The following is a 13274-nucleotide window of genomic DNA, read 5'->3' on the forward strand; positions in this document are numbered from 1 at the left end:
GGAAGTCATGCCTGTCCGTGACTTCAGTTAACTATACTTCACCAGTGGGCACATGGGGATGTGTGGATCCCATTCCAGCCACATTCCGGAGGGAAACTCTGGGAGCTGTGTGAAGGTCTCTCCTGCCTTTCCAACTTCTGGTCTACAGGACTTGTATTCATGGCTGCCATTCTCAAAACACAGCCAGACTGCCCTGAGTCCTTGGGCTCCTCAGTTTGCTGGGGTCTATGGATCCAAACCTACCTTCCCTCTACAAATCACGGAGCAGCCAGAAGACGAGACTTCTGCAGATTTCACTGCTCCCTTTGGCTTTTCTCTTCCTTCGTAGCAAGCACACTGGGAATGTGGGTGGGAAGGAAACCTGTTCTCCTGGTTGTCTCCTGTTCCCTGCCTCTTGGGTCTCACACCTGGCGCAGTGTTCTTGGAAGTCAGCAGATCGGTATCTATCGATTTTATTCCGTGTATCCCTGTGTAGGCCGTTGCAGGGCAACAGTGCATACAGTGTGGTGCTGTGGTTTCTTACTCTGCCAAAATGGAATCGTTTCCACAGCACCAATGACACCAGCTAGGGAGCTTTCTGTTTGTAGGTTTTCCCTAGGGAGTGGTGTTAAATAATTGCAGAATAAATACGTGAAGAACCTAGAATTTCAAGGTCCTAACAGCATTTTAACATGAGCATCATGATGTATCTGGACCAGAAGACCCTCTCACCTGGGGTTGTTGTGCCCAGCGGCTCGAGACCCCACAAAGAGACCACCAGAGACCACGATCAATGCAAGCAACAAAGAGTCATTTATTAGCAAGCTCGAGCCTGGTCCTCTGCGCACTCGGTAACCAGTGACGCTAAGAGGCCCTGAGCCTTTGTTCAGCAGGCTTTTATAATGAAAGGCAAACAGTTTTACAGTGTTCTTTTTAATTGGTTAACATTTGAACAGCTAAACATTAGTCCTCCTCTGGTTGGGTCCTGCCAATCTATTTGATTCTCATTGGGTCCCACCAGAACTGAACGGTCCTAGAGGAAGAAGGGAGGAGGGAAGGGGTGAACTGTGCAGGAGATGAGTTGCAGTTAGGCCCCCCTGTCCTTGATAGATAAGGTTTCTAGGCAGCTGCACATTTCTCAGGCAAATATTTCTTAACAACCTCGATAAGCACGGGGGCCCAGCAGTCCTGTTTGCGCTGTATTGGCTCTTGAGGGTGCAGTCACAACTGCCTGCTTCCTGGTAATTAAGACAGCTGGCTGCACAGATATCACCCTGTTCTCAACAGGGTCACCACTGGAATTCAGGTGTATCTGGGTATGTCTGATACACCGAAGGGAGACTAACTGCATTTTTAAAGAAGTGAGACTGAAAAAGAAGAAAAAGGAGGGATCCAGAGGGCATCCTGGTGTCTGTCTCAGAGATTGTTCCATTGGTCCGACTCTGTGGCCATGTGTCAAAACCTACAGGGGCTGGGGAGATAGCTCAGTTGGTAGAGTGCTTGCCTTGCAAGCACAAGGCCCTGAGTTCAATCCCCAGCACCAAACAAAACAAAACAAAACAAAACAAAACCCTGTGGGAAGAAAAGCTAGAGTCAGAAGCTAAAGATGCAGACTTTGGAGGCTAAGCTGGTCTTTGGACCAAGCTTACATACTAGAGAGAAAGAAGAGAAGGAAAAAACAAAACAAAAAAACCCAAATTAGGTTCTTGATAAGATCGATGAGCCAGGAAGGAAACAACCATGTGAGGGGTGCACAGTTCCATGGAACTGTTGGAATTTTCTCTGATTTTTCTACTTTGAATCTTAAGTGACACATAGGCGAATATAGTGCTTGATAATTCTGTTACCTTGTAATCAAAGATTTCTTCTTATCACCACAGTCACATTGGTAGGATAGATTGAAAAGTATGATCCTCACTACCGTAGAATAGGACATATGCTTGGCAGCTTGCCCCTTGAAGGGGGAGTGGAAATTACAGCGAGTCTTGAACATCTCAGTAGGCTTCTCATTCCCATCTTAGCCAGAAAACACAATCTCATAGGAATAGATCCATGGGAACCAACATTTTTGGAAAGCCTTCGGGGATGTTACAAATGGACTGCAGTCATTCCCTGAAGATGGGTAAGAGAGTAGTCCAATTTAAAGAGAACAGGTGCCATTTTAGCTGATAGACTTACTTCCTGGAGGGGAAACTTTTCGGGAAGTAGTCATGGAGCAGAAAACATGTCATTACATGAGTCGGCTATGAAGTTGAATGTTGATTCTTGGTACTATTTTTAATTGATCAGATTTTTATACTAATATGACTATAAAAGCAGATTTAAAAAATTTTTTAACTTTATTTATTTTTATGTGGTGCAGAGGCTCGGACCCAGTGCCTCACATGTGCTAGGCAAGGGCTCTACCACTGAGCCACAACCCCAGCCCTAAAAGCAGACTTTTTAAGGAGGAAGTGAGTATATGTTTATGTTTAATGTCATAGGGATGTGATTGTTAATTTTTCCCTAATAAGGGCAAAAAAATCACAGTGACCTCTGTAAGGAATCCCACAAAAACCATGCCGGACACGGGAAATCACATAAGGGAGTTTATTAAGCAATCAGAGTGTCTTACCCTGCAGGGTAAGAGAGAAAATGAGAGGAAAAGAAAGGGAAAGAGAAAGGGCTTAAGCAAGAGAGAGTGGAAAGCAAGGAGGTGAAAGAAAGTGAGTCGGGGCAGAGAAAAGCAAAAGAGAAAAGATGGCAGTGAAGCTATCTTTAAGACTCCCCCAGGACTAACAGGGAACCAATAAAGGAGAAGGATACTTGCAAGCTGACTGATGAACCAACAGCTAGCTAGGATGTTCACAGACTGACAGTAGTTGGGAGGCGGGGAAAATGGCTGCACCAGAAAGGGCGGGGAGAGCAGCTTTCAGACTGACAAGCTAGGTTGTGATACAATGGAAAGGGCAGGGGAGCAGCTTTGTATTACAACCTCAATGGGAATGGGTGTGTATTTCTGGCAGGAGTGCAGTCCAGGTGTACTCAGTCACAGCTTAGCACTTCCATGAAAACAGATGTCTGGGTTCCTTTGATTTTTTTTGTCCTTGTTGAACTTGGCAGGTGGCTTCTATGCTATTAGATATGGAAAATGAAAAACCCCAGAAATAGACCTAGAAAAAGGGGAGTGAGAAAGAAAGCCCTATATTGAGAGTATTGATCCTTTCCCAGGACATTCTTTCCCAGTGATAAAACAAACCCTGGGGAGGAGGTGTCCATCAAACCTAGAAAGGCAGTCTGTCGGGAGAGACCAAAGCATTAATCCTTTCTTAAGCAAATCCCTTCTGGATACCAACCACTGACCCCAGACGCTCCATGCAGTCCAGTAAGATTAATCCCAGAGATGAATCACTGACCCCAAACTCCCTCCCATTTCTCCCAGTAAAATAGACCCCAAATTCCTGAGTGCCCAAGCTGACATGCTCATTAATTAAGTCACCTCTTAGTATAGCCTACATAAGCCCAGTCCCCTCCTTTGTTCAGTGACTCATTTTCCACCAGGAAAGTGGGTCCACCAGCATCATTCCATTCCTACATGAAATTCATTCCTGAATAAACAACTGAGATGATCCATGAAGTTTGCTTTTGGCCCCGTCTTTTTGTGCTAACATATGCCACTGGTGGTTCTACCAAGACCAAGGGCTTGACAGCGAGAAGAGATGACAAGGGGTAGGGCCTGCCTGTCCTCTTCCAGGGCACACCCTGGACGTTCCTTTTGTTCACCGTTCCTTGTCCAGAACTTAGTCACACAGTCACACTTAGCTGCAAAGGAGCCAGCAAATGTTACTGGCAATTGGGAGAGGGTTGGGTTCTCTAAATCATAGGACTTTTATTGACAATGGAAGAAGGGAAGAATGGATTCAGGGGACCATAGCAATCTCTGTCACAATGATTTCTGTGCCACAGTTATTTAAATTCCTAATCTGATTGCACATCACCTCAGTTGTACCTGGGTCTAGTGACGACACTTGCTTTGTCTCTTCAAACTGCGTTTTATCTTTCAGCATGCCTTGTAATTATTCGTGGAAAGTTGTTCATGAGGTACTGGGTGAGAGGAACTGAGTTAAGCAGGCCATTGATGTGAGGCTTTATGTTTGGCTGTCTAATAGTGTCTGCTGTTTGCTGCAGCCATAGAAGTTGGAAGCTAAAGCTTCCTCTGGTGTCCTTGTTTTTTGTCTCCCGTTATTTCCCTGAGGCTACTTCTATTACCATACAAGAGCCCTATGGAGGATCTTGTGATGAGGGGCGTGGTGAGGGGGCGTGGCAAGGGGTGTGGCAAGGGGTGTGAACTCTTTTCTGGTGGGGAACTCCTTCTTTTCTGGTGAGGAACTCTTTTCTGGAGTCTGTTATGTGGCGGTCTCTTAGTGACCCCCTGCCCCAGGTCTGTCTCCAGGAGCTTCTCTGCACCTCCTCCCTTAGGTGAGATGAGAGGGGAGGGGCAGGAATTGCATATTTTTCTTTTCCCATGCGGAAGACTAGAACAGTTTAGTGTTGGATATTTCCCTTCCCCAGGTTTGAGAGGCTCTGGTAAAATCCATGGTGGGCAGGAAAATACTTATCCTCAAGGGCAGGACTTGTTAAGAGAATGGAGTGCCTAATTGCATACAAAAACACATTAGAAAGCTAGTGCTCCGCGATCAAATGGGGTTTATCCCAGGGAAGCAAGGTTGGTTCACCTAACAGAAATCAATAAACGTAATTCATCACATCAATAGACTTAAAGACGAGAATCACGATTATCTCAATAGATGTAGAAAAAGCATTTGACAAAGTACAGCATCTGTTCATGTTCAAAACACTAGAAAAACTGGGGATTGTAGGAACATATCTCAACATCATAAAGGCTATTTAAGTCCATGGTCAACATCATTCTAAATGTAGAAAAATTGAAAGCATTCCCTCTAAAAACTGGAACAGGACAGGGATGCCCTGTTTCACCACTTCTGTTCAACATAGTCCTTGAAACTCTAGGCAGAGCAATTAGAAGAAAGAAATTGAAAGTGTAAAAATAGGAAAAGAAGAATTCAAACTATCTCTATTTTCTGGCAACATAATTCTATATTTAGAAGACCCCAAAACTCCACCAGAAAACTTCTAGAACTCATAAATTAATTCAGCAAAGTAGCAGGATATAAAATTAACACCCATAAAAATTGCATTCTTATAAATCACTGATGAATCAACTGAAAGAGAAATTAGAAAAACTATCCCATTCACAATAGCTTCAAAGAAAATAAAATATTTGGGAATCAATCTAATAAAAGAGGTAAAAGATCTCTACAATGAAAACTACAGAACACTAAAGAAAGAAATTGAAGAAGACCTCAGAAGATGGAAAGGTCTCCCATGTTCTTGGATAGGCAGAATTAGTATTGTCAAAATGGTCATACTTCCAAAGATGCTATCCAGACTTAATGCAATTACTATTAAGGTTCTGATGATGTTCTTCATAGAAATAGAAAAAGCAGTCATAAAATTCATTGGAAAAATAAGAGACCCAGAATAGCCAAAGTAATCCTCAGCAAGAAAAGTGAAGCAGAATGCATCACAATACCAGACCTTAAATTATACTACAGAGCTATAGTAACAAAACCAGCATTGTATTGGCACCAAAACAGACATGAAGACCAATGGTACAGAATAGAAGACACAGAGACAAACCCCATAAATACAGGTATCTCATGCTAGACAAAGATTCATAAACATACATTGGAGAAAAGATAGCTTTTTCAACAAATGGTGCTGGAAAAATGGGAAATCCATATGTAATGGATTGAAATTAGACCCCTATCTCTCACTCTGCACAAAACTCAACTCTAAGTGGATCGAGAACCTTGGCATTAGACCAGATACCCTGCACCTACTAGAAGAAAAAGTAGGCTCGAACTCCATCATGTAATCTTAGGAGCTGAATTCCTCAACAAGACTCCTGAAGCACAAGAAGTAAAATCAAGAATCAACAAATGGGATAGATTCAAACTAAAAAGCTTCTTCTTAGATTAAAAAAAAAAAAAAAAACCATAAGAGAGAGCCTACAGAATGGAGAAAATCTTTGCCACCTGCACTTCAGATAGAGCATTAATCTCCAGGATATATAAAGAACTCAAAAAACTTAACACCAAAAATACAAATAACCCATTCAACAAATGGGTTAAGGAACTGAACAGACACTTCACAGAAGAAGAAATATGAATGGTCAACAAATATATGTAAAAATGTCTAACATCACTAGTAATTAGAGAAATGCAAAGTAAAACTACACTGAGATTTCTCTCACTTCAGTCAGAATGACAATTATCAAGATTACAAGTAACAATAACTGCTGGTAAGTATGTGGGGAAAAAGGTACACTCATACATTGCTGGTGGGACTGCAAACTGGTGCAACCACTCTGGAGAGCAGTATGGGGAACCCTCATAAAACTTGGAATGGAACCACCATTTGACCCAGTTAGCCCACTCCTCAGCATATACCCAAAGGACTTAAAATCAGCATACTACAGTAATGTGACCACATCAATTTTCATAGCAACTCAATTCACAATAGCTAAGGTATGGAACCAACCTAGGTGCCCTTCAATAGATGAATGGATAAAGAAAATATGGTACTTATACCCAATGGAATATTACTCAGTCATAAAGAAGAATGAAATTGTGACATTTGTGGGTAAATGAATGGAACTAGAGGCTATCATGCTAAGTGAAATAAGCCAATCCCCAAGAACCAAAGTCTGAATGTTCTCTTTGATATGCAGATGCTGACTCACAACAGGGGTGGGGGAGGAGTGAAGGCTCACCAACTGGATAGGTGGGATGGGGAGAATGGAGGGAGGACAGAAATGGGAAAGACAGTAGAATTAATGATATGTGAATGCTAACACACAATAAGGCAGGTGAGGGAAGAAAAGAAGTTCATTGGGTTAGACAAAGGGGAATAGGAATGACAGACAAATGAATCAGACGTCACTTTCCTATGTTCATATGTGAATATGTGACCAGTGAAACTCCACATCATGTACAACCATGAGAATGGGAAATTGTACTCCATGTATGTATGATATGTCAAAATATATCCCACTGTCATCTATAACTAAATAGAGCAAATGAAAAAGAACTTAAAAGAAATGCAAAACCATTAAAAAAAAGTTCATTGTGTATATATACTAGAGTTTCTTTATCCATTCATCTGTTGAAGGGCACCTAGGTTGGTTCCACAATCTGGCTATTGTGAATTGAGCAGCTATGAACATTGACGTGGCTGTGTTACTGTAGTATGCTGATTTTAAGTCCTTTGGGTATAAACCAAGGAGTGGAATAACTGGGTCAAAATGTGGGTCATTCCAAGTTTTCTGAGGATTCTCCACGCTGCTTTCCAGCATGGCTGCACCAATTTGCAACTCCACCAGCAAAGTAAAACTGTGCCTTTTTCCCCATATCCACACCAACATCTATTATTGTTTGTGTTTTTGATAATAGCCATTCTAATTGGAGTAAGATGAAATCTTAGAGTTGTTTTAATTTGCATTTCTCTAATTACTAGAGATGTTGAACACTTTTTCGTATATTTATTAATTGCCTGTATGTCTTCTTCTGTAAAGTATCTGTCCAGTTCCTTGGCCCATTTATTGATTGGGTTCCCTGTATTTTTGGTGTAAAGTTTTGTAAGTTCTTTATAAATTTTGGATATAAGTGCTCTATCTGAAGATATTATTCAGCTATAAAGAAGAATAATATTATAACATTTGCAATAAATGGATGGAATTGGAGAATATCATGCTAAGTGAAATAAGCCAATCCCCAAAAACCAAAGGCCAACTATTTTCCCTGATAAGTGGAGAATGATGTATAATGGGGGTGGAAGGTGTGGTGAGTGAGAGAAGAATGGAGGAACTTTATGTAGAAGAAAATGAGAGGGGAGTATGAAAAATGGTGGAATGAAACAGACATCATTACCCTATGAACATATATGATTACACGAATGGTATGAATCTACATCATGCACAACCATAGAAATGAAATGATGTACTCCATTTCTGTGCAACGAATCAAAATGCAGTCTGTGAAAAATTAAAAAAATAAATAATTTAAAAAAGAGATTAAAAAAGTTCATTGAATGGTAAAATAAATAAATAAATAAATATAAAAACGAGAGAGAGAGAGAGAGAGAGAGAGAGAGAGAGAGAGAGAGAGAGAAAGGAGTGCCTATTTCAAAATAGTTCCTTCCTTTCTCCCCCTGTGGATTCCTCTGATCTTCATAGTGAGGAGCTCAAGTGCCTTGCAGTCAAAACTCATAAGAAACTGGGGCCCAGGGACCAAATTCCCCTGGGGCTCTCGTTGCAGAGGTGGCCATGCCCAGCCTCCAACAGTAACTCCTTAAATTATCATTTCCTAACACAGAAGGAGTTTGGGCCCAGGTTTGCTCTGAAAAATGGTGACTCTCTCTAGCAGCCTGTCTGTCTCCAATCAGGGACGTGATTTGCCCTCGCTTCATGTACGGATCTAAGAAAATTTATTGATTTTCAGTTTATACAGTTTTCCAACTCATAGCAAATTCAGTTGTCTATGGAGAGTACCTGTTGGGGCACCAATAATCACAGCCCCTATCTGAACGGGCTGACGGCATTTTACAATATAGCTGAGAGAACACGAGCAATCAATAACCTAACTCAACATCGGTCTGGTAATGTATCAACAACTGCATGCTTCCGGGGAGCTATGCAAGTTTTATGTTCTCAGTGGAATAATGAATGAAGTCTTCAGTAAACTTTAGTGATCTATTTTAAAACTTTAGCAATAATTTTAGTTTTCAAAAACAAAACTTCAGGGTGTCCTAGTAACTCATCTAATAGAACATAAGTGGATCTCCATTAAAACTTCAGGAGGACCTTCCCGGTCCTGTACCGTAGACTGAGGACCTTTCTTTGAGAATCATGAATGAGACCAGCAGGATTCAAGTATTTTGGTCTCAGGGCCTCCTTTTCATTTTATTAAATGAGATGGAATTCACAAAGATAAATGAACTATTATAAAGTATGTAATCCAGCGACTTTCAGTGTGTTCACAAAGTTACATAATTTCTCTTTAGTTTCAAAACTTATTTTATCATCCAATACTTTTTATCTCTCTATACCTGTCAAGTAACCCCCACCCCATCCACTGTCTTTATCCACTTGTCCATTATGGCCATTTCATGCAGAGGGAATCATATGTGACTTTTGGTGTCTGGCTTCTTTCACTTAGCATAATGTTTCTGAGGATCATCCACACAGTAGCACGTATCAATATTTCATTCCTTCTGATGGTTGATTAATATTCCATTGTACGGATATACCATGCAAAAAATATGCTCACCAGTTCAGACCTAAAGAATGGTCTAAGAGACACAAAGTACAGCAAAAAGCGAGCCTTTAATGACAATCTTGTGAGATCAGGTGTCTTGGAGGATTGGATGTCTGAGGGGCAGGCATGTCTGACTGGGTACAGTCTGTATTTTATCCCCTAGAGCATGAGGTCCTGTCCCCAGTTCCCCATTGTCTGAGTACTCTAGGGTGGACAGTCTTCAGAGGTCTCCTAGGATTTACTTCTCTTGTTGGGTTCTTTAAAGAAATATACCTTTAGTTGTCCCCACCCCTGTTCTTGTGTGGCTGGAAAGTCCCCTTGGATTGAGTGCCTTTTGGCAGGCACACAATATAAATAGTTGTGTACATGTTTTGCTTGGACATGTCTCCTTTGGGAACATGAGTAAGAGTGGAATTGAAGGGTCAGGGAAATTCTACGTCTAGTGGTGTGAAGAACCCCCAGCCTGTTTTCCACAGCGGCTGGGCCATTTCCTCTCTCCCAATCCTGAACGAGGGCTCTTCTGCTCCTTCTTTTGTTCAGTCTCCTTGATGGTCATGAAGGGATATCTCCTTGCAGTTTGAATTTGCCTTTCCAAAATGCCTGCGTGATTGATGTGCTTGCTAGTCCTTTGTCAGGCCCTCTTTTTATTATTAAAAAATATTAAAGCTATTACAAACTAGGGAGGATCCCAAAGAGAGCTTTTGTTTGTGTAGATTCATATCTGTTGATATTCACCATACTTAGAAACTAAAAACAAGAAAAATTTAAAACACCATTTATTAATTCTTTCATAAACAACAGAAATGAACTCATGATAGGAACTCATCACATGGCATCTAGCTTCTGGAAAGTTCCACTACTTCTGAGCGTGAGCTGAAGAGTCCTCAAAGAGGCCATGTTTGTATTTAAGAGCTTCCAGATGGTTTAAATTTCACTCACTGGAGTGTTGTGACCTTGTGGAGAGGTGAAATGTCATAAATTAAGAGGCTTAAGTTGTATCGGACAATTTAATTGGGCTCCTTTTCCAGCCATTCGTCACTGGCCTCTGTAACCAACCTAGCATTTTTGTGACCACCAGATAAATGTCTGCTAAGCTTCATGGACCTCTGTTAAATTTTCAGACTGAGGATGAGATGGTACTTGGCTCCTGTAGGAAATTCCTCTGCTTTACTGAAAACTGGAAGATTTCCCTACTGTTTTATAGCTTGCCTGAGGACCCCACCTACTTTATTGGCACAATAAAATACTTGTGTGATCTCTTTCCACGGGAGGGCCATGTCCTTGGTGAACCATATGCTTTGGGAACTCACGTTGTTAACAGGAGTTGGTGTTCCCAGGGCTTGTGTTGGCTCAGGATAAACCATTTTCTTATTTCAAATTTGTTATTTCTATTGTCATGAGCGAGGGAGAGAAAAATAGGTAAATAACATCTTAGATGGATAAGAAAGAAACATTGTTGTCATAGCGCCCTCTTTCCCAAAACGAGTAAAGAGAATACAATTCAATTTTACTTGAGGAAGAATTAAAAAAAATTTTTTTTTAAATTCTGTTCTGAGAGATGCCTCTCAAATTTAGTTTACCCAGAAAACACATATTTGGGAAAGAAGGGAGGATGGACAAGAAAGTCTGCTTTGTACTTGGCATGAATGAAGGAATGAATGAAGGAATGTACAGAAAGAATAGAAAGTAGTTCTTTAATCTGAATCTAGATCCTGCTGAAATCTGCCCATTCTTATTTTGTTATTGATTTATTTTTTGGTACTGTGGATTGAACCCAGGGGTGCTTTACCACTGAACTCCATCCCAGTTTATTTTTTATTTTTTATTTTGAGACAGGGTCTCACTAAGTTGCTGGGACTGGCCTCAAGCTTTCGATCCTCCTGCCTTAGCCTTCCCAGTTGCTGGGATTACCGACATGCACCACCATGTCCTGCCAAACCATATCATTCTTCTGCCTTCCAGAAATGAAAACTGGTTGATAGTTCAAACTTTTTGCTAATTCCATAAAGTTACATGGTGTTCAAACCAGCCAAATGGTTTGAAGAAGTATCTCACATGAGGCTGGACAGGAACTTTCACTGAGGCCTTAGCACCTGAAGCTGATGTTTTCAGTAGCAGCTGAGGGTGGGGGGGCACAGGGAGTGCACAGTGGTTCTCAGAGTGCAGTCCTTGGACCAGCACCATTAGAATCACCTGGGAACTTGTTAGAAATGTAAATCCCGGATCTACTGACCCAGCAACTCCAGAAGTCAACCCAGCAATCTATTTTAAGAGGGCCTCCAAGCCTTGTGATTTGCTGAGCTTTTTGGTAACATTTGAGGACCGGGGGAGCACCTTATCCATAGTAAAATTTTATCAGTATCATCTCCCCCCTTCATTCCTTCTTCTTTCTTTCCTTCTTTCCATGAACATTGAATGTGATCCTTTTCAGTGTTTTTATAATATGTATTAGGAAATATACACATTTGTACATTGTGTGTCTACCAGTAAACTTCAAATTAGTGTAGGCCAAGTTCTGAGTATAATTTATAGCAATCCCAAAGGAACCGACTCTTAAGCCCATTAGAAGGGTACAAGTGAAGCATTTTGGTAATTTTAATCCATTATCTGGGACATAGTTTACCCTTCTGTTCCTGACACTGACATTCAATATTTGAAATCCTCTCAAATCCTCTCCAGTATTGAAGCTTCACAATTCCAAGGGTTTAGCTGCCCTGTTTTGATATTATCCAAAAATTATTCTGCCATAGCTTTTGTTCTTTAGAGATTCAAATCCAAAGCCTCAGGAGAAGGGGTTCACCTTATGGGATTGAGCTAGGCTCATACAGTGTGCTAGTCAGCAGCCCAGAGTTCTTAAAGGCTGTTTAGTAAGCAAAGTGAACATAATGGGCTAGCTGACCCGAGGCTGGGAAAGGATCCACATGTTAAGATCCAGGCACACGGGGTGGCACAGGAGGGAGACTACTCACATTAGTGCTACGGCTTCACCTGGGATTTCCAAACTGGGAAGTTGGGATGAAGTTGACACAAAGTTACTTTGTATCATATGTGTATGGAGAACATTCCATACTGTTCTAGCTTTAATCAACCCATGTCCAGGGAAATAAGTCAGAGAGTTCCTTTTCCCTTTAAAGACTCTGGAAATTCTGGATAGAAGTGGGCAGCTCTCCCCCTTTGATGGTGCAGATTGGCTTGGTGATGCAACAGCAGCTGCCTGATGTTCTGTGATGTGAATCCAGAGCTTCCCAAAAGCCAAGGAGTGTGAGAGATGCCTGCCGAGTGAGCGTTTAACCTCTCTGACTTTGCTTCTGCCTCATGACTTCCGTTGGCTGTTCTTGGCTTCTCGCCACTGAGGGTTTTCTAGATGGTTCTTCTACTCTTTTTCCTGTAATGATATAACCCAGTCACAGCCATGTGTAATACCGTGCCAAGGAAAATGTGGTCCCACCTTATACCGACGTGGGCAGAATATTCTACCTGAGTCCCAACTAAAAGTTAGACCTGCTAACTTTTGATTCTACACCAGGATACCATTACCTTCCTACTTGGTGGAACCTGACCTTGCCACCTTGCCACCCCTCTGGAGACCCAAATGGGCTGCCCAATCTTAGCCTCTGCTCCATGGTTCACTGTTCAATTCAGTGTTCAGCCAGGGAGGTCCGAGGCAGAGTCCTGAAGCCCTCCCGTTTCCCCGTTACTCCAGAGGCAGAGGCTAAGTGGGTCTGAGGGAGTGAAGAACAGGAGGGGCTCTGTTTTGTGGCTAACCGCCAAGGGATATATTACCCAAGATCTTCACTTTACATTTCCTTCTAGGACACAGTGGCCTCAGGGTCCCACTATCACACACAAATGCAACCTGAGGGTCCTCTCTGACTCATCCCTGACTTTCCCCCAGCCAACAAATCCTCTAGCTGATCC

The 13274-nt window shown here is 41.8% G+C and overlaps 2 protein-coding genes across 3 annotated transcripts in view; one reads left to right on the top strand and one right to left on the bottom strand.

The window, feature by feature from the left end:
• The window catches only part of LOC306642116 (uncharacterized protein), a 238383-nt gene that overhangs the window by 181656 nt on the left and 43453 nt on the right, over window positions 1-13274 (top strand). The window lies entirely within an intron of this gene.
• The window catches only part of IL2RA (interleukin 2 receptor subunit alpha), a 43472-nt gene continuing 40312 nt past the window's right edge, over window positions 10115-13274 (bottom strand). Inside the window, exon 8 of one of the 2 annotated variants that reach the window (XM_079106896.1) lies at window positions 10115-10309. In XM_079106896.1, coding sequence (XP_078963022.1) covers window positions 10288-10309 — 22 coding nt within the window. In that variant the 3' untranslated portion in view covers window positions 10115-10287. Of the gene's footprint in view, window positions 12742-13274 lie in introns of both variants that reach the window. The other variant, XM_079106895.1, reaches the window with a different exon arrangement.

The sequence above is a fragment of the Sciurus vulgaris genome, assembly GCF_902686455.1.
Source record: "Sciurus vulgaris genome assembly, chromosome: 12".
Classification (NCBI taxonomy): domain Eukaryota; kingdom Metazoa; phylum Chordata; class Mammalia; order Rodentia; family Sciuridae; genus Sciurus; species Sciurus vulgaris.